At 46.5% G+C, this 19,718-nt stretch overlaps 1 protein-coding gene across 5 annotated transcripts in view; it reads left to right on the top strand.

Annotated features, from left to right (window-relative positions):
• Nucleotides 1–18,225, top strand: part of MPP3 (MAGUK p55 scaffold protein 3) — a 32,387-nt gene extending 14,162 nt beyond the window's left edge. The window contains exons 12-20 of one of the 5 annotated variants that reach the window (XM_017892792.1): nt 1,257–1,321; nt 2,684–2,704; nt 3,299–3,340; nt 4,984–5,148; nt 5,254–5,334; nt 8,081–8,174; nt 8,375–8,483; nt 9,898–10,020; nt 17,162–18,225. In XM_017892792.1, coding sequence (XP_017748281.1) covers nt 1,257–1,321; nt 2,684–2,704; nt 3,299–3,340; nt 4,984–5,148; nt 5,254–5,334; nt 8,081–8,174; nt 8,375–8,483; nt 9,898–10,020; nt 17,162–17,338 — 877 coding nt within the window. In that variant the 3' untranslated portion in view covers nt 17,339–18,225. Of the gene's footprint in view, nt 1–1,256; nt 1,322–2,683; nt 2,705–3,298; nt 3,341–4,983; nt 5,149–5,253; nt 5,355–8,080; nt 8,175–8,374; nt 8,484–9,897; nt 10,021–10,053; nt 10,237–17,161 lie in introns of those variants that run through there. The other 4 variants (XM_017892796.1, XM_017892793.1, XM_017892795.1 and 1 more) reach the window with 4 other exon arrangements.
• Nucleotides 18,226–19,718: the final 1,493 nt, after the last annotated feature.

The raw sequence follows: 19,718 nt of genomic DNA on the forward strand, positions 1-19,718 counted from the left end.
TTAAAAGGCTTCAGTATACTTACCTTGCACATAGACTGTTCCTCATATTTCAAATTATTTCTTTAGACTTCCAAGAATTTCAGTCTTGGGTCAGAGGGTGGCAGTTGTGACTTCCTCTGTGGGTTGTAGCCCTCACATCTTTTCGTGTGTGGACTGTGGTAAGGACAGAACCTCAGGGTTCACCCATTTCAGTGGCCCTCAAGGTGTGGCCCCCTGGCCGGGGCCTTCAGCATCACCTGGGAACTTGTTAGAAATGCAAATCCATGGGTCCCACCCAGAAACTCCACATTCTAACAAATGTTCCAGCTGATTCTGAGGTGCCGAAGTCTGAGAACGAAGCTCTGTCCCCTCGGGAACCCCAGACCCATCTCCATTTTAGGGTTCACAGGTCTTGGCAACATCTTACCAGAGGATGTGGGGAGGGCCCTTCAGCTGCATTTTTTTGTTGTTGTTGTTGAGACATAGTTTCACTCTGTCGCCTCGGCTGGAGTGCAGTGGTGTGATCTCAGGTCACTGCAAACTCCACCTCCCAGGTTCAAGTGATTCTCCTGCCTCAGCCTCCCGAGGAGCTGGGATTACAGACGTGCACCATTATGCCCAGCTACTTTTTGTATTTTTTCACCATGTTGGCCAGGCTGGTCTTGAACTCCTGACCTCAAGTGATCCTGCCACCTCGGCCTCCCAAAGTGCTGGGATTACAGGTGTGAGCCACCACACCCAACCCTTCGGCTGCATTTCAATGTGGAAATCTAGACACCTCTGAGAGCCTCACCTCTCCACTGACAGCCACACTGGACAGTCTGCCCGGGCTGAGCCTTCCACTGAGGGGAGGGTGTTAAATTAGAGTCACTTCTGTCCTCGGCCTCTCCTGGGAGTCATTCTGCTGTTTCCCAGCTCCCTCAGAGATGGGGAGGCTGGAGAGTAGAGAAGGGGCCGCCTCTCCTTGGAAATGGGCCATAGGAGAGTAATGACCAGCTGAGGACCGTACACCGGGCTGGACCCCTGTGTGGCCATCTTGAGCTGGATGAGCCATTTCTGGACTTAGAGGCTCAGTTTCTTCCTCCTGGCGAACCAGTGAGCCCTGTGAAAGTGTTCCCTTTGTTGGAACTTAGTGCGAAGCAGGAGGCCCTCAGAGTGTCCAGTGTGTGCCCACCTGTGGGATCCAGGCCTTGGTTTCCCAAGTTTTCCAGAAAGTTCCTTTCAAATGATTCTCTGGCCCAGCTCACGGGCCCGCCCATCCCCTTGTGCCCCTGCAGACGACTAAGCTACCGGAGAGCCGCGGGCACCCTGCCGAGTCCCCAGAGCCTCAAGAAGCCGCCCTGTGAGTAGCTTGTCAGGGATGGCACTCCGGGGAGGGCCCGGGGTTAGGATGAGGGAGGATTCAGGCTGGGAAGAAGCAGGCAGTGGGCTGGAGGGGGCATCAGGGGTCTTGTCTGAGCTCATGGACTCCAGAGGAAGGAGGGGGTGGGAAGTAGGAGGTGGCTGGAGTCCCTGGAGAGGAGCTTGTATATTTGGAATCCATAGATGATGCTGGGGGATATGTTAACAACTTTCCCAAAAGGATGTGCAGACGTGTGTGTGTGTGTGTTCACGCGCGTATGCATGTGCGTGTGAGGATCTACAGCTTTCGTTAGATTCCCAAGGGCTCTCTGACCCTGAAAATGGAAGAAGCAGTGGCGTTGGAAGGGAATGGAGAAGGCCGTGTGTGACCCGGTGCCTCTGGTAGGGCTGCCAGACTGCCAGACTGGGCAAATACAAATAAAGGATGCCCAGTTGAAGCTTGAATTTCAGATAGATGACAGATTGGTTTATAGCATAAGTATGTTTTATTTAGTTTTATTATAGTATAAGTATGTCCTGTGCAATATTTGGGACATACTTACACTGAGAAGTTACTTGTTGTTTATTTGAAATTCAAGTTTAAGTGGGTGTCCTGCACTTTATCTGGCAACTCTACACCGTGTAGCCCTTTACACTTTAGAAAACACGTCCACCTACTTCTTGGAACGCTATGAAGTCAGTAGAGTCAGGTATTTTTTCTAAGCTGGGAATATGTAGGGTCACAAGGTTAAGTGAGCAGAGGTGGGGTCACATTTTCTGAAGGCCTGTGATCAGAGCCCCAGGGTAGGACCCCATGTAGAGAGGAAGCTTTTCCAGGGCATGATCTCTCCGGTACTAGAGGGCAGACTTGTAACCGAATGAGTGGCCTGAGCAGGTGCCAGGTGACCAGAACACAGATGGCCTGCAGCTCTGCTCCACCCTGCTCCACCCTCAGGCATCTGCATTTTCCAGGGCCAGACTCCAGCCCCAGAAAAGAGAGAGTGGGTCCTATTCTCACTGCAGGATCCTAGAGTAAGCTGCTCCCTGGGCCCCTGACAACGGCCACTTTTCCAGACTTGCTGTCAGGTTAGAAGGGCCACTGAGTGCAGTGGCCTTGAGGCTGCTGCGCCACTGACGAGCTGGCTTTCTCTGGGCTGCTAATGAGACACACACAAGAAGACTAATTAGAGCAGGTCTTGGGGTTTAATAATGTACCACAGCTCAGATCACAGGTTCACTGGAGGAAAGGGAGAGAGGCCAGATGGCGGGCTCCTCAGGCACCCGGGCCGTGGCTGCCCTCAGCCGCAGGGTCCCCGCTTCCCTCCACTAACGCTGTTCCATCTGTCTTTTGTGCAAACTGCAGATGATCAGCCTTGTGACAAAGGTAGGCCCAGTATCTGTCCACTGTCCACAGGCGCGGCCCCTTTTCCATGGAACGTTTGGGGCCTGAGGGACTCGCATTCTTTCCCCATGTGGGCAGCTGTGCCCCTCCCGCTGTCTGCACACCTCTTCCTGCTCTGCCAGCCAGACTGGGCTGTTTCTTGAGGCAGGCAGAGTTGGTGGGGACAGGGTTCAAGGCCTTGGGGCCCCTCCCTGCCCTCCTGACATGCGGGGCCCAGCCTTTCCAGGACTCAGCTGTGCTGTGATGGGGCTGGGTAGGAGACAAGGGGTGGGAGGGCAGGGCAGGCAGGAGTGAATCCCTCCTTATTCACACTGCTCACACTCAGGGACTGGGGAGGCCTGCTGGCCTAGAATCCCCCTTAGGGCCTGGAAAGGCTGTTAGGGGCCTAAGCATGGAGAACTGAGCAAAACAGAAGACTTTGCTTTCTGGGGGTATCCAGGACATGGGATTTCCCCTGAGCTCCCCATGAGACACCATCCCAGGGGGCTCTTCCTGCCCGGCCATCCAGGGGCTGGATCCCCGGGCCAGATGTGTCTGGCGGGACTCACTGGCTTCCTTCCCTCTTTTGCTTCCCAGAGACCTGTGACTGTGAGGGCTACCTCAAAGGGCACTATGTGGGTAAGTAGCTCCCCCTGACACCCACATGCACAACCTGCCCCACCCCAGGCTGCAGAGGCAGGGAGAGGTCACAGCAGGGTGATGTGAGCCCCAGGAGCAGCAGAGCCTGTGGGACCCCCGTCTCTCCTCAGTTCTCTCAGCCTGAGCGGGAGCTGAGCCTGCCCAGGCATTGAGTCCCCACCCAGGTTTTAACCCAGCCATGGGGCACACACCCCTACATTAATACCAGTTCTATTATCACCATCATCGCAGTTGGAGTTTATTCAGTGTTAACACCACCACCACACAGTGAGGGGTGTTTATGGCTCTCCAGAGCCCCTTTTCACTTCTTTTACTTTCGTCAGTTTTTTCAGAGGTCTTAGAGATAGGCAAAAATTTTTTTTTTGTTTTTTGGTTATTTTTTAGAGACAGGGCCTTGCTCTGTCACTCATGCTAGAGTACAGTAGTGACATTGCAGCTTGCAGCAGCCTCAACATCCTAGACTCAAACAATCCTCCCACCTCAGCCTCCTGAGTAGCTGGGCCTGCAGGCACCTGACACCATGCCCAGCTGATCAAAAAAAATTTTTTTTTGTAGAGGTGGGATCTCGCTATGTTACCCAAGCTGGTTTCAAGCTCCTAGCTTCAAGCAATCCTCCTTTCCAAAAAGTTTTTGAACTTTTTTTAAAATTATTTTTTGAGAAATGGTCTTGCTTTGTTACCCACACTGGAGTGCAGTGGTGTGATCACAAATCACTACAGCCTCAGCCTCCCAGGCTCAAGCGATCCTTCCATCTCAGCCTCCCTAATAGCTGGGACTACAGGTGCATGCCACTACACCTGGCTAATTTTTGTATTTTTTGTAGAGACAGGGTTTCACCATGTTGCCCAGCTGGTTGTGAACTCCTGGGATCAAGTGATCCCAGGCCTGCCTTGGCCTCCCAAAGTGCTGGGATACAGGCATGAGCCACTGCACGCAGCCCCTTAGCTTTTATTTTGAAGTAATTTCAAACTTACTGAAAAGGTGTAAGAATTATATAAAGAACTCCCATATACTCCACAGCCAGATTCACCAGTTGTTGCTCCTTTGCCATGTTTGCTCAGTTTCCTTTCCCACATCTCTGCATTTTTTTTCCTGAGTCATATGAGACTTAGTTGTAGACATCATGTCCCTTTCCCGCTAAATCTCTCAGCATGTATTTCCCAAGGCCAAGGACTTCCTCAGGGCAGTGATCAAATTCTGAGAATTTAAAATGCATCCAAATCTATTATATGCTGTTATTTAAATGTTATCAATTGTCCCCATCATGTCCTTTATGGCATTTTCCCTTGGTCTAGGATCTGATCTAGGACCACACATGGTATTTGTAGATTCAAATCCTAATTTCACAGATAAGGAAATTGAGGCTCAGAGAGATGAAGGGACTTGTCCAAAGTCAGTCACGTGCCAAGTAAAACAGTGACCTTGAGCCCTAGTTTATGAATGCAGGGGTCACCCTTTCATCTTACCATTGTGTTTCCCGAACAACCTCTTCCAGTAGCAGGAGGAGGTTGGGAGAAGTCAGTGGGACTCAGTCCCATCTCCAGGTCTGGCCAGGTGGAAAAAGTCTCTTCTGGGAGATCCTGAGACAAATGCCATGGTGTCCTTCTGCCCCTCCTTCCAAGCTGGTCTTCGGAGGAGTTTCCGGCTGGGCTGTAGGGAGAGACTGGGTGGCTCCCAGGAAGGGAAGATGTCCTCCGGAGCTGAGTCTCCAGAGCTGCTGACTTATGAGGAGGTGGCCAGGTACCAACACCAGCCCGGAGAGCGGCCCCGCCTGGTGGTTCTGATCGGTAGGTGCCATCCTGTGTTTCCAGGAAGTGATCTGGTTTCCTCCCTGGAGCAGGTGGGGAGGGAGCTCAGCAGGGACCCTGGTCAGCCTTCCTCTTGTTTCCCAGGGTCTCTGGGAGCCCGACTGCACGAGCTGAAGCAAAAGGTGGTGGCCGAGAACCCACAGCACTTTGGTGTCGCTGTTCCACGTAAGAGGGCCCATGTGGGGGTGTGTGTTTGCCTGCACACGCACAAATATTTCATGGGGACTTAACTTCCCAGATTCATCCAAATCCTTACTTTGGGTTTAAAGGATCACCAGGCACTGCCTGCTATTGGCAAATTATGGGACAAAGGCATGATGGGAAGAAATCCACTCTCAGTGGTCCTCTGAGACCCTCTGAGGCAGAAGCTGGAGGACCATTTGCTTGGTTCATGCCTGGGGTGGGAGGTGAGTCCAGAGCACATTGTAGGCAAAGTGGCAGCCTCAACCTGACACCAAGGGGCCCCCACAGTAGGGGGCATTCCTCCTCATCATGGTGAATTTTGACTCCGATGGCCCCTGCCCTCTGCTTGGATGAGAGGGCAGGTCAGAGAAGCCACAGAACCCTGTGAGTGGTATTTCTTGGCACTCTCTCATAGCCAGATTCCAGTTTGTCAGGGTGGCTGGGTACATTCCTGGGTGATGCCTCCCCTGCCAATTCCTGGGGCTTGCTGCTGCTAGGGGCACTCTGGGATGTCAAGCTCCAGTGGGCAGAGGATCCTGGTTCTGAATGTGATAAGGAGGATGAGGAGGAGGAGAATGAAGGTGCCAGGTAATATGCCAAGAGATTTTATGTGCAGTCCCCTGGGTCAGCCCTCCCAGTACCCCTGAGAAGAGAGATTGTTATCATCTTGTATGGCAGAGGAAGACAGTGAGGGTCAGAGAGATTAACTAACTTGTCCAATGTCACACAGTTGGTAAATGGTAGAGCCAAGATTCAAACCCAGGCAGCCTGCCCCAGTCATGTACTTAACGAGGGTGCACAATGGCCTCTCACCTGCTGCCTGCCACTTCGTGTCCTTGGCTGCCCCTTTCCTTTCTGGGACTCACTCTCAGTCCCCCTGGCCTCAGAGGGATGCAATGTGAATGCCTGGTGGCTACTGAGAGGGGTGCTGTGGCCGTGGTAATGGGGCCTCCTCAGAGTGTTCTGGGGCAGAGCAGCCACGAAGCCTTACTTTGATCACACTGCTCTCCCTGGGCCCAGCACCTAGTCTGTGGGTTGTCAGAGCTGTCTTCCAGAGCCCAATTTGAAGTGGCAGGGATGTGGGGGAGGTGGTGGCACTGGGGAGGCCATTCTGGCAGGACACCTGTGATGAACCTGGAGGGCTTCAGGGAGCCACAGCCTTCCAAGTTTCAGGGGGAGCGAAACAGGACATGCAGAGGTTGCTAACACACTGATTGAACCCTCTGGATTCATCCTCTGGGGAAGAGGTACCTGGATGGTCAGGCCCACCTGCTTCTAGGCACTCCACAGATAGACTTTCCTCCTTGGTTTTAGAAACTGGGGGAGTCAAGGAAGCCTTCCCAGAGGCAGTGACTTTTATGCTGGGTTTTGAAGTGTAAATAGGAGTTTTCCAGGCAGAAGAGAAAGGAATCGTTTTCCGTACTGAGTAAACAACATGTGTGAAGGGACAGAGCAGTGTTAGTGACTGGGGAGATTAGTGTGGATGATGTGCTGGAAAATGGAGCTGAGAGGTTGGGCAGATCATGCAGGTCTCATATATTCAGCTAGGGTGTTTAGAATGTAATGCATAGATAAATAAAAGTTTTTAAGCAGGGGGATGATGTGGTTGGAAAAGTGACCCTAGCAGCTCTGCCGGAGGTTGGACTAAGATGTCACAGATAGAACACAGGGCATCCCCTGGATGGTTCCCATGGGCCAGAAGACACAGCGCCCCAAGATCCCATTTTATCTTTTGGGAAATGCTGCGTGTGTGGCTTTGTGTGTGCCCTTATTATGTGGAAGACCTGATTTTCCTCAGAAGTGTGCATCCCAATTCTGTTATGGAAATCAATGAGAAAACACCATGTGTTTTAACATTTTTGTTTGAGAGCCAGCCTTGCTGAAACACATCCAATCCATATAGGGACGATCTGTCTTCCTGTCTCCTTTTTCTGGAGATGAGAATTAATTGACTAAAGAATTAAAAGCATACATCAGGGTCAAATGTATATGTGGCTCCTTTGCTCTCAAAAAAGAAAAAGCATTGAAGAATTAAAAGTTAGGACCTAGGGGTCTCTTAAGTGATTCTTCAAAAGCCACAGCATCTGCTGGGCACAGTGGCTTATGCCTATAATCCCAGCACTTTGGGAGGCCGAGGCGGGTGGATCACCTGAGGTTGGGAGTTCGAGACCAGCCTGACCAACGTGGAGAAACCCCGTCTCTACTAAAAATACAAAAGTAGCCGGGCGTGGTGGCACATGCCTGTAATCCCAGCTACTCGGGAGGCTGAGGCAGGAGAATCGCTTGAATCGGGGTGGCAGAGGTTGCGGTGAGCCGAAATCACACCATTGCGCTGCAGCCTGGGGAACGAGCAAAACTCTGTCTCAAAAAAAAAAAAAAAAGCCACAGCATCAGGGAGTCAGTTAGCAGAGTGGTTAAGGGTATAAGCTGGGCATTTGGCAGAGAGACCGATTCTGGCTGTGCTCTCTACTGGTTGTGTGTCACTGTGCACAGCGCCGAGCCTCTCTGTGCCTCAGTTTTCTCAGCTGCATCGAAGAGTTGTTGTGTGAATCAGTGATACACCTGCCTGGAAAGGCACAGTGCCTGATACAGGGACATACGATGAGGTAGAAGTGCTTGGTTTAGACACAGCAGCAGCCAACTCCCAAATGAGTGCCTAAGCCTGCTGCTGTCCCCGCGTGCTGTGATGTGACATCTCTTTGCCCAGCTTTCCTTCTTTCTTTAAAAGATACCACCAGGCCCCGAAAGAGCCATGAGAAGGAAGGAGTGGAATATCACTTTGTGTCTAAGCAAGCATTTGAGGCCGACTTACATCACAACAAGTACGTTGCTTGATGGGCCAGTTGGCCTTCTAGGCAGCTGCGTATTTTTGTATCTGCCTGTATTCCACTGGAGCTCCTGGGAGGGCTCCCAGAAAGGATGGGGGAAGCGGGAGAGAAGTCATGTTGGGAGGTCCCCTTTCCTTTGCTAATTTAGGAAAGCTGAGGAACTAAAGGTCTTTTCCCCTTTGGTGGTGTTTTAGGTTCCTGGAACATGGTGAATATAAGGAAAATTTCTATGGAACCAGCCTGGAAGCCATTCAGGCTGTTATGGCCAAAAACAAAGTTTGTTTGGTGGATGTGGAGCCGGAAGTGAGTTCCTGGGCCTGCTGGCCATTTCTGGTTAATGGAATTTATAACTAGGGGATTGTACGTTTTATACAACACTTAACCTCAGCCTAAGGAATTTTTAGTCTGGAACACTAACTGTTCAGTTTCTTTGGGTCTTCCTTTGAGAAACAAATGAAAGCCTTGTACCCCAAAACATGCCCCTCTATCCACAAATTCTGCATTAATTGTAGGGAGCTTGTGGACACTCTGGTGGCCCACAGACCCAGGCTAGTAACCCCTGCATGGAACAGATCATGCTATAGTTGGTGGCGCTGATTGGCCATTGCAATGTGCCAGAGAATTAGATGTCAGTACCCAGGTGAAGCTGGGGCTGAGCGCTCAGTGCCAGGCCTCCCCCTCCCCAACCAAGGCAGGTGGAGTCAGTGGCTTAGAGAACCACTCAGGGAGGCAGTGAGGAGAGCAGTTTAAAGGGGACAAAGAGGGAGGGAGACATGGCCCTGTGAAGTGCTTCAAAAACATTTCCACTCCTGCACACCCAGCATGCTGTGGGCTCAGCAGGGGCTTAGCCATCTTTTAACCTTGTCTTTTAGAAAACTTCCAAGCTTTGAACTCAATCTGGGATTTTTTTTTCCCCTCTATAGAAACAGATCTCTGATTTTATGATATAAACTGTAGGCTTTATTTTAAAGAAGTTTGCTTGAAACATATTCCAAAAAGCATGTTATGCCTACAAAGGAAAACGCTCACTCATTTGGACTTACAAGGAGTTAGTAATCAAAATTAAAAGTCTGAGTTTCAAAAATTTTTTTGAAAAGTGATTTTATGGATCACTTTATTGATCAAGGGTGCAGATAATGCATATAGCAGTTTAATACTTAGTGTTTCCAAGTGGAGCCCTTACATTCTAGATAAAAATGCATTAATCAAGAGTACAGTTTCTACAGTCTACAGTTTAAGTGATCTGTTCGGTAATCTCATTTGCTTTGCAGACCTTTTCTTTGAATACCAAGAGGAGATGTAATAGCACAAATCTGGTAACAGTGTAGTCCAATTGATGACATTTGACTAAATAGATACACACTGACTCCTGCGTCCTCACCCATCAGAAATGGAAGGTGGAGAGGAGCCTAAGAAGGTTAATTATAGCCCGAAGGGTCAGAGCTAAGAGAGACAGCAACTCTCTCTGAGCTGAGGCTTAGGAACCTTCTATTTGCAGTGAGTGTGACTTCAGGGCCCCGCTGAGTTCAATGTCGAAGTGAAGGACGAGAAAAGGAGCAGTTGGTCTGCCCCATTGAAGTCCATTGTCATGGGACCCATGTAACCAGGACCTTTGCTGTTGAGGTTATGGGATTGAAGCACACGTTGAGTTTTCCAAAGTATATTTCACAATAAAACACTTCAAAAGTATATAATATTCCTGAACTTTCTTTCTCAGGCACTGAAACAACTGAGGACCTCAGAATTCAAACCCTATATTATATTTGTAAAGCCTGCAATTCAGGAAAAAAGAAAGACCCCACCTATGTCCCCAGCTTGTGAGGACACGGCAGCCCCATTTGTAAGTTTAAAGTTGATTGTTTCTTTTCTGAAGGCCTAAGGGAGGCTGTTACAGGAATGCTTCTAGCTGCATAAGGTGCTTGCAGCTGAAGAGGGATGCGGGATGCACCTTCTGCACGTGATTGTCTTTCCATTTTGCCTATTGAAAAACTTAAGAGAAGATGATTGCATGGCCAGAAGGCTCAAGGTGAACAGCTGGAAGTGCCTCCCAAACCAGGCAGGTGGCTTTTCCTGGGCTCACACCCCTCCACTCCCTCACATAAGCACCCTCCCCCAAAATATGACACCTGTCGGGGACCTCATGTGAGTGTGACCGACTACACTCATCAAACTACATTCCTAGGCCAAACCCAAGTATTTTTAATTGAAATCCCAACTAACAAGGTCATTATCACTGCTTTCAAACCAGTTTGAATCATCAATGAATGAAGGGATTTCTAAAACTCGTGGATGAGATCATCTGATGTATCCTAAATGAACTTCTGTTTCACTGTCATAGATTCTTTGTTCAGCCCAGTCTATGTCAGGATGGCGAAACCCTCACCCAAAACCTAAGTATTTGACAGAGTTCTTCCAGGAGGTATGGACTTGGTGACTCATCTTTTTTGGTTCTTAACAGGGTCAGTCAGCAGAATGAGCTGGAAGTTATTATGGGTGGTGGGGGCAGTCAGAAGCAACTCAGTCCCAGAATAGACTTTGCTTGCTGTCCTATATAGCTGGTTTCATCTGAAGGAGGCCTTCTTGGATCCTTCCCCTTGGTCAGGAAGCTCCCTCCAAGTCAAGATTTTGATTCAGTCCTAGTTCATACTGATTTTCAGTTTTAACTGTCCACATTGATAGATATTTTATTTTTTATTTTTAAAGACAGGGACTCACTATGTTGTCCAGGCTGGTCTTGAGCTCCTGGGCTCGAGTGATCCTCCCACCTTGGCCTCCCAAAGTGCTGGGATTACAGGTGTAAGCCACTGTGCCTGGCCTTTTATTTTTTTTAGGACAGGGTCTTGCTATATTGCCCAGGCTGGAGTGCAGTGGTATAATCATGGCTCACTGCAGCCTTGAACTCCTGGGCTCAAGCAGTCTTCCTTCCTCAGCTTCCTAAGTAGCTGGGACTACAGGCATGTACCACCAACACCCAGCCAATTAAAAAAAAAAAAGTTATAGAGACAGGGTGTCTCTGTGCTGCCCAGGGTGGTCTCAAACTCCTGGCCTCAAGTGATCCTCCTGCCTCAGCTTCCCAAAGTGTTGTGATTACAGGTGTGAGCCACCATACCTGGTCTCAGTAAATTATTTAGAATGGCATACATACAAGGAACATTAGAAATTCTCTCCTTGGCCAGGTATGGTGGCTCACGCCTGTATCTCAGCACTTTGGGAGGCTGAGGTGGGCAGATTGCTTGAGCCCAGGAATTCAAGACCAGCCTGGGCAACTTGGTGAAACCCCGTCTCTACAAAAAAAATTACAAAAATTAGCCAGGTGTGGTGGCACACACCTATAGTCCTAGCTACTCAAGAGACTGAGATGGGAGTGGGAGGATCACTTGAGCCTAATAGGTTAAGGCTGCAGTGAGCCATGACCATGCCACTGCATTCCAGCCTGCGTGACAGAGTGAGACTGCCTCCAAAAAAAAAAGAAAAAAAAGAAAAAGAAATTTTCTCCTTTAGAAACTCTAAGGGGAAGGCTGGCGCGGTGGCTCACGCCTATAATCCCAGCACTTTGGGAGGCCGAGGCAGGCGGATCACCTAAGGTCAGGAGTTGGAGAGCAGCCTGGCCAACATGGTTGAAACCCCGTCTCATACTAAAAATACAGAAATGATTTTGTATATTACACTAGGTATGGTGGCGCGTGCCTGTAATTCCAGCTATTCGGGAGGATGAGACAGGAGAAACACTTGAACCCAGGAGGCAGAGACTGCAGTGAGCCAAAATCACGCCACTGCACACTCTAGCCTGAGCAAGAGAGCAAGACTCTGTCTTAAAAAAAAACACACACATAAAAGAAACTCTAAGGGGAGTATCAACTTAAGTTTAGAATCATTTAGAAACATACAGTATTGACTGGGTACAATGGCTCACACCTGTAATACCAACACTTTGGAGGGCCAAGGCGGGTGGATCACCTGAGGTCAGGAGTTTGAGACCAACCTGACCAACACGGTGAAACCCCGTCTCTACTAAATACAAAAAATTAGCTGGGCATGGTGGCACGTGCCTGTAATCCCAGCTATTTGCGAGGCTGAGGCAGGAGAATTGCTTGAACTTGGAGGCGGAGGTTGCAATGAGCCGAGATTGTGCCATTGCACTCCAGCCTGGGCAACAAGAGTGAAACTCCATCTCAAAAACGAAAACCAGAAATGTACAGTATGCCCATCACATAACAAAAAAATCAGAGACAACCTAAATGTTCACTATCAGGACTCAGTTCAATATACTCCATTACATGACACTTACAGAATGTATTGAAATATTATTTTAGCCAGTTAAAAGCCATATGTTGGGGCCGGACGTGGTGGCTCACGCTTGTAATCCCAGCACTTTGGGAGGCCTAGGTGGGTGGATCACCAGGGGTCAGGAGTTTGAGATCAGCCTGGCCAACATGGTGAAACCCCGTTTCTACTAAAAATACAAAAATTGGCTGGGCATGGTGGCGGGCGTCTGTCATTCCAGCTACTTGGGAGGCTGAGGCAGGACAATTGCTTGAACCTGGGAGGCAGAGTTTTCAGTGAACTGAGATCGTGCCACTGTACTCCAGCCTGGGTGACAAATCAAGACTCTGTCTCAAAAAAAAAAAAATAACTAAATACTTAAAAGCCATGTGTTGGAGGAATATTTGATGACATAGCTAAATACAAGAAAAAATAAATCAGAAAATAAAAAAATCAGGATTCTAATTTTGTGTTACACACAAAATACACTAAAATGCTAAAGGCAATTCTCCCTGAATAGTGGGCTCTTGACTAATTTTTGTTTTCTGTGTTTTATTGTGTGTTTTTTGGAAGAGAAGTTAACAGCTTTATTGAGATAAAATTTACATACTGTACAATTCACCCATTTAAAGCATACAATTCAATTATGTATTCAGAGTTGTTGCAACTACCACAGTCAATTTAAGAGCATTTTCATCACCTCAGAAAGAAACCTTGAGCCCATTAGAATTTCCCATTATCTGTTTTCCTCCAGCCCCTTCCTAGCCACAGGCAACTGCTAATCTAGGGTCACTATAAATTTGTCTATTCTAAACGTTTCGTATAAATGCATTCATGCAATATAAGACCTTTTGTATCTGGCTTTTTTCACTTAGTATAATGTTTTTAAGGTTCATTCATGTATCAGTACTTCATTCTTTTTTTTTATGGCTGAATAATATTCCATTGTATAGAGTACCACATTTTGTTTACCCATTTATCAATTAATGAACATTTATGGATTTTCAGCTATTATGAATCATGTTATGAATATTCATATACAAGTTTTTGTGTGAACATGTTTTCATTTCTCTTGGGTGTATACCTTGGTGTGGAATTGCTGGGTCATAGGGCAGCTCTATGTTTAACATTTGGGGGAACTGCCAGACTCTACCATGGCAGCTGTACCATTTTACATTCCCAGCAGCAGCGTTCAAGAGTTCCCATTTCTCCACATCCTCACCAGCCCTTGTTATTGTCTGTCTTTTTAATCATAGCATTACTAGTAGTTGTGAAGTGGTATCTCATTGTGGTTCTGATTTGCATTTCTCTAATCATCAGTGAAGCTGAACATCTTTTCATGTGTTTATTGGCCATTTTTATATCTTTCTTGGAGAAATGTCTATTCAAATACTTTGTCCATTTTTAAATGTCCATTTTTTATTATTGAGTTGTAAGAATTCTTTATTTTGGATACAAGTCCTTTGTCAGATGCATGATATGCGAATATTTTTTCCCATTCTGTGAGTTGTCTTTTCACTTTCTTTTTTTTTTTTTGTGAGACAGAGTTTTGCTCTTGCCCAGGCTGGAGTGCAATGGTGCGGTGTTGGCTCACTGAAACTTCCGCCTCCCAGGTTCAACTGATTCTCCTGCCTCAACCTCCAAGTAGCTGGGATTACAGGCGCATGCCATCACGCCCGGCTAATTTTTTTTGTATTTTTAGTAGAGATGGGGTTTCACCATGTTGGCCAGGCTGGTCTCAAACTCGTGACCTTGGGTGATCTGCCTGCCTCCGCCTTCTAAAGTGCTGGGAGGCACCACACCTGGCCCTTACTTTCTTGATAGCGTCCTTTGAGGCATAACATTTTAAAATGTGATAAAGCCCAATGTGTTTTTTCTTTTTTTGCTTATATTTTTGGTATCGTATCTAAGAAATCATTGTTGAATCCAAGGTCATAAAGATTTACTCCTTTGTTTTCTTTTAAGATATTTATAGTTGTAGCAGTTACATTTGGATCTATCATCTATTTTGTGTTATTTTCTGTGGATTGTGTGAAGTAGGGGTCCAACTTCATTCTTTGCAGGTGGATAGCCAGTTACCCCAGCATCACTGGTTGAAAAAACTATTTTCTCATTTAATTATTTTGACACCCTTGTCTAGAATCAATTGGCAAGAAAAGTAAGGGTTTCTCTCCGGAGTCCCAGTCCCATTCCACTGGTCTACATGTCTATTGTTAGGCCAGCACCACACCACCTTGCTTCGATTACTAGCTTTGTAGTAAGTTTTGAAGTCAGGTTTTTCAAGCTTGTTTTGGCTATTCTGGGTCCTTTGCGTTGCCATATGAATTTTAGGATCAATCTGCCCATTCGTTTTGCTGTATTGGCTTTGTTTTGTTTTGCAAATATTTCAGGATTGAATAAGCAGGGGAGAAATGGCTCATTTTTCAAAGAGTCAAGAAGTCATTAGGAGAATAAGAGGCAGCTTTCTAGGACTCAAGGAAAGTTCTGCCAAATAATCAGGTCCACAGGCAGTGCCAGCTTTCTAGGAGTCAGAACCCTCCCTGGCCCATGATTGTTATTTCAAGAGAAGCAGCTCACTCTATTCCCAGTGTCCTTCCAGCCTGGCCCGTTTTGCCGTCTATCCCATCTCTTGTATTGCCCACCAGAATACTGCATTCCAAGCAGGTGGGCTGATGATGAAATGCAGCTGGTCCATTCGAGCTCCACCACCCTGCAGCTGTGAGTAGGCAGCAAGGTCACAGTGAGGCTGTTCAACACAGAGTCCCCAGTTCTACTCCCAGAGATTCTGACCTAGGGGGTTTGGAGTGGGGCCCAGGCACTCCATTTTTAAACACACAGCCTTTCATGTGGTTTTGATGTATGTTGGCAGACCCCAGATGACATTTGGAGAAATTCCTCACAAAGGCATGGGTTTTGTGTAACGTTAAATATCTGTCCATTGTCTCCCCCACCTGAGTTCCTGGTAGGGGACCCAAAACATCCTCTGTCTGTTTCCTTGCTGACCAGAAGTTAATGAGGCTTCTGGCTTCTGACCCAGCAAAGCTAATCCAACCTGGGGGTGATGGACAGCATGGGGGAATCTTTCCTATGTGATCTTTGGGACTGTGACTCTTGCTGAAGACATAGTCATTTTGCAGAATTAATTTAAGAGTTCCATCTTTACAGGCCAGGAAAGGGGTTCAGGGGATTTATGACTGCAAAGTAAATGTCACGTGTTTTTACTCCATTAGAGATTTACTGAAGTTCTTTGAGATGCAGATATTTATTAGGAAGATTGTGGTTCTTTGTGGCAAAAATTTTTCTTCTATAATTTCTCAACTAGCCAAATGCTTCCAGGATGAACCATGTGGGTGCCTGGAGGAGGGGAAACTGGAAGCAGCAGACAGGTCTATAGGATGGATGTGTGTCAGAGAGTGGGGAAGGAGGGGTTGAAGAGCCAGGGGGCAGTTATGGGATAGTGCGAAGTGCTTCTGAGTATGAAAGTAGCCCTGCAAGAATATTCTATATGGAATATAGAATTGAGAAATGTCTCCCAATTTAATCCAATTTTTTCCCTCCTGGAGGAGAAAAGGAGAAGAAATTATCTCAGCCTTCTTAGATAGTACATTTCAACTGTCTTTGAAGTAGCATGTCACACCCTTTTCCTAGATCTTGAGGACTCAAATCCTGAAATTTCAGATGCTGTCACTAAAGTAGGAATTGGGTTTTGACTGGTGACAGAGAGAAGACGGGAATATTTTGGAATGTATGTCTCTTTGGGAGAGAACAGAACTCACCCTTTCCCTGTGGCAGCATGAAAACACCGAGCCCCTAGAAACAGAGCGGAGATGGCAACAGAGCACTAAAAAGGGGAATGAGTGAATGCCAGCAACAAATTTCATTTTGTAATTTTACTTAGAATGGGCCTACCACTTTCCTGTTTTCCAAAACCAGGCAGATTGTCAGACAACTACTCACCCGAACTGATACTTATTAGAGGTTCTTTTGAATGGAGATGCAAACAGTGCCCACATTGGGTAAGATGGAGTTGTTGCCTTTACCTTAATGTTAGGTGTCAGGAAGGCAATCTGATTAAAGAGATCAGCTGCCCTAAGGACATGGGGAATTTGATTAGAATTGTCCAGTGCTTTCTTAAATAACTCCACTTTGCTGTGCTAGTGTTTGGCTCTGGTGTGAGGAAATGAAAAGAATTTAGTTCTACACTATGAATTTAGGAGTCTTCAGGAGGGCATTGGAATGATTTCTTCTTCCACTAGTTGATTACAGAAATGTTTGCTCTGTTTTTATATAGTTATTATTTATAGTTCTTTCTTACAATTATTTAACTTGTGTACTAAATGCCATGCAGCACAATACTACTACTTCTTTGGAAGTACTTCTGAGGCAGGAAGTGTGATATTGACATATATACACGGATATAGAATCAGCATTCCCAATGCACTTCCTATCATGGCTTTGAGTTCATAGGCCCTCAGGAGATATCCTGTGAGTGAATGACTGAACAGTGATTGTGTCTACTGCCAATTAACTTTCTTTGAAGTTTGACGTGATGTTGTCCCTACACTCTGTTCTTGTGTACACGGTTGGTTTGTCAGTGAGACCTAGTCATCCACTCATCACTTAAAAGTTAAAGGTTGGAACATTGCTCAAGACAAAGGCTATAGGTTTGTTATAGGAGAACAACCCAGTTGCTCCTTTTACCACCCCTTTCCTTGCAGGATGAGCAGCAGCAGGAGATGGCCGCTTCCGCCGCCTTCATAGACCAGCATTACGGGCACCTGGTAGACGCCGTGCTGGTGAAGGAGGATCTCCAGGGTGCCTACAGCCAGCTCAAAGTAGTCTTAGAGAAGCTGAGCAAGGACACTCACTGGGTACCTGTTAGTTGGGTCAGGTGACTTTATCCCAGAACATCCAAGCTGGATGGGACCTTGAAGATCAACTAGTCCAGACTCCCTCATTTTACCATCAAGGAATCTTGAGCGCAGAGAGGGGGAGAATTCTCCACAAACTGCATCGTCGAGAAGAGTATGAGTGGGAAGTCTTGCTTGTTGTTTTTCACTGCACCTCTTTGGATCATGATTTGAAAGGGGCATATCAGAAAACAGCACATTTCATTCATTAAAGTATCACACAGGCAAGCTGACCCTGATTCTTTGTACCAAAGTTAAGTAGCCACTGTCTTTTGCAGGTGATAGTGGTTAATTTATACAGTACTGATTTGCAGAATTAATTTAAGCATTTTAAACATAGTGACGCTTAGTAGTTTATTTGGAAGCTAACTTGTTTTATCCAAGGGGATTTTACATGTAACTGAAATTCCCCTGTCTTCAAGCACTAAAATGTTGATCTTAACCTTGTTTTGAAGTGCTTGCCTGGTAATAGAAAATTGGTTCTCTGCCTATTTTACAATAGTGAATATACGTAAATTGTCTCTGGAAGGCTGAGGCACACTTCACCATCAACATGAATCACTGTACTATTCTATACTGCAGTGGTGCCTTCAGGGACTGGAGGAATGTAAGGTTGCTTTCCCCTTTCTGAATACCCTCAGATTCCTAACATTGAGCCCTTGCTTTGTTTGATTTGTTCTATTCCATCCATTGTTCCTTTTGTTACTGACAGTTGCCTTGGTCCTAGCCAGTCCCTGCCATGACATCATAGGGGCTCCTGTTGTGCTAGATCTTGGGAAACCAAATGACTCTCCCTGTCAAAACTATGGCTACGCCGCTGTAAACCATTTCTGTCAAGAATAAAAGTATGTAGACCCAGAGCGTGGGCCTAATGGGTTGTCTCTGAGCAAAAATGATTATCACCCAGGATTCATGATATATCTTAGCTGCTCAGAGAACTTTTTTTATTATTATTAATAGCCAACAACAGTCTTTATTCTGTGCTGGATGCTATGCTAAGGCCTTTACATACATTACCCTGATAAATACACCAAGCTAATAAGGTAGGATTCTTATCTCATTGTACAAATGAGAAAAAAAAAATAAAGCTTAGACAGTTTAAATAATGTGCCCAAGTTTGCACAGATTAAAAAAAAAAAATTGCAGGCCAGGCAGTGTAGTGCATGCCTGTAATCCTAGCACTTTGGGAGGCCGAGGTGGGTGGATTGCTTGCGCTCAGGAGTTCGAGACCAGTCTGGGCAATGTGTCGAAATCCCATTTCTACAAAAAATACAAAAACTAGCCAGGTGTGGTGGTGTGTGCTTGCAGTCCCAGCTACTCAGGAGGCTGAGGTGGGATGAACGAGGAGGTCAAGGCTGCAGTGAGCCATGATTGTGCCACTGCACTCCAGCCTGGGTGACAGAGTGAGACCCTATCTCAAAAAAAAATTTAAAAATAAAAAATAAAATGCAGAGCTATGGTATTTGAGCCTAAATCTCCCAAATACCAGAGATGATTGTTAATCAGTATACTATACTGCCTCATTCTTTTGTGGATCCATAATCGAGGCTACTAATGTAATTCACTTGTAAATGATGAATGTGTTCACAGCTAGAATTTATAATATGAAGTGTGACTATAACTTCTAAGACTGAAAAGGCTACATACACACGTGTACATTTTCAAGTTCTTTTACTCATGAAAGGAAAAGGAGGCCAGGTTGAAGGTGAAACACCAGGGAGAAGGTTTGCCACCCATTTAGAAATTTCCATTTTACCTTCTACACAAGGATACCTTTGCAACTGTCTAGCTCATGAACCTGGTAGGTCCATGTAACAGGATCACATTCTTCAGAACTTTCTAGCAAAAAGATGGAGACTTCTTTGCACTTAGAGAGTATTGGATTCTTATCAAGTGAAATTGGTCTTGAGCTGATCCACAGAGAGCTAGGCCAGGGAGGGCAGCTAGCTGTCCCTGAAGTGTGACTAGCACATGCAAAGTTGTTATGCAGGATAATGCCTGTAATCCTAGCACTTTGGGAGGCGGAGGTGGGTGTATCACTTGAGGTCAGGAGTTTGAGATCAGCCTGGCCAAAATGGTGAAACCCCGTCTCTACTAAAAAAAAAAAAAAAAAAAAAAAAAGCATGGTGGCAGGGGCCTGTTGTAATCCCAGCTACTTGGGAGGCTGAGGCAGGAGAATCACTTAAACCTGGGAAGCAGAGGTTGCAGTGAGCTGAGATCGTGCCACTGCACTCCAGCCTGGGCGACAAGTGAGACTCTGTCTCAAAAAAAAAAGTTGTTATGCAGGAGAGCTGAGATCTGAAGTCTGCTCACAGGCAAAAACAAAACAAACCCACATACATTAAAAATTACTTTTGAAGATCCC

This window comes from Rhinopithecus bieti, unplaced genomic scaffold (genome assembly GCF_001698545.2).
Source record: "Rhinopithecus bieti isolate Rb0 unplaced genomic scaffold, ASM169854v2 scaffold_23529, whole genome shotgun sequence".
Lineage (NCBI taxonomy): Eukaryota > Metazoa > Chordata > Mammalia > Primates > Cercopithecidae > Rhinopithecus > Rhinopithecus bieti.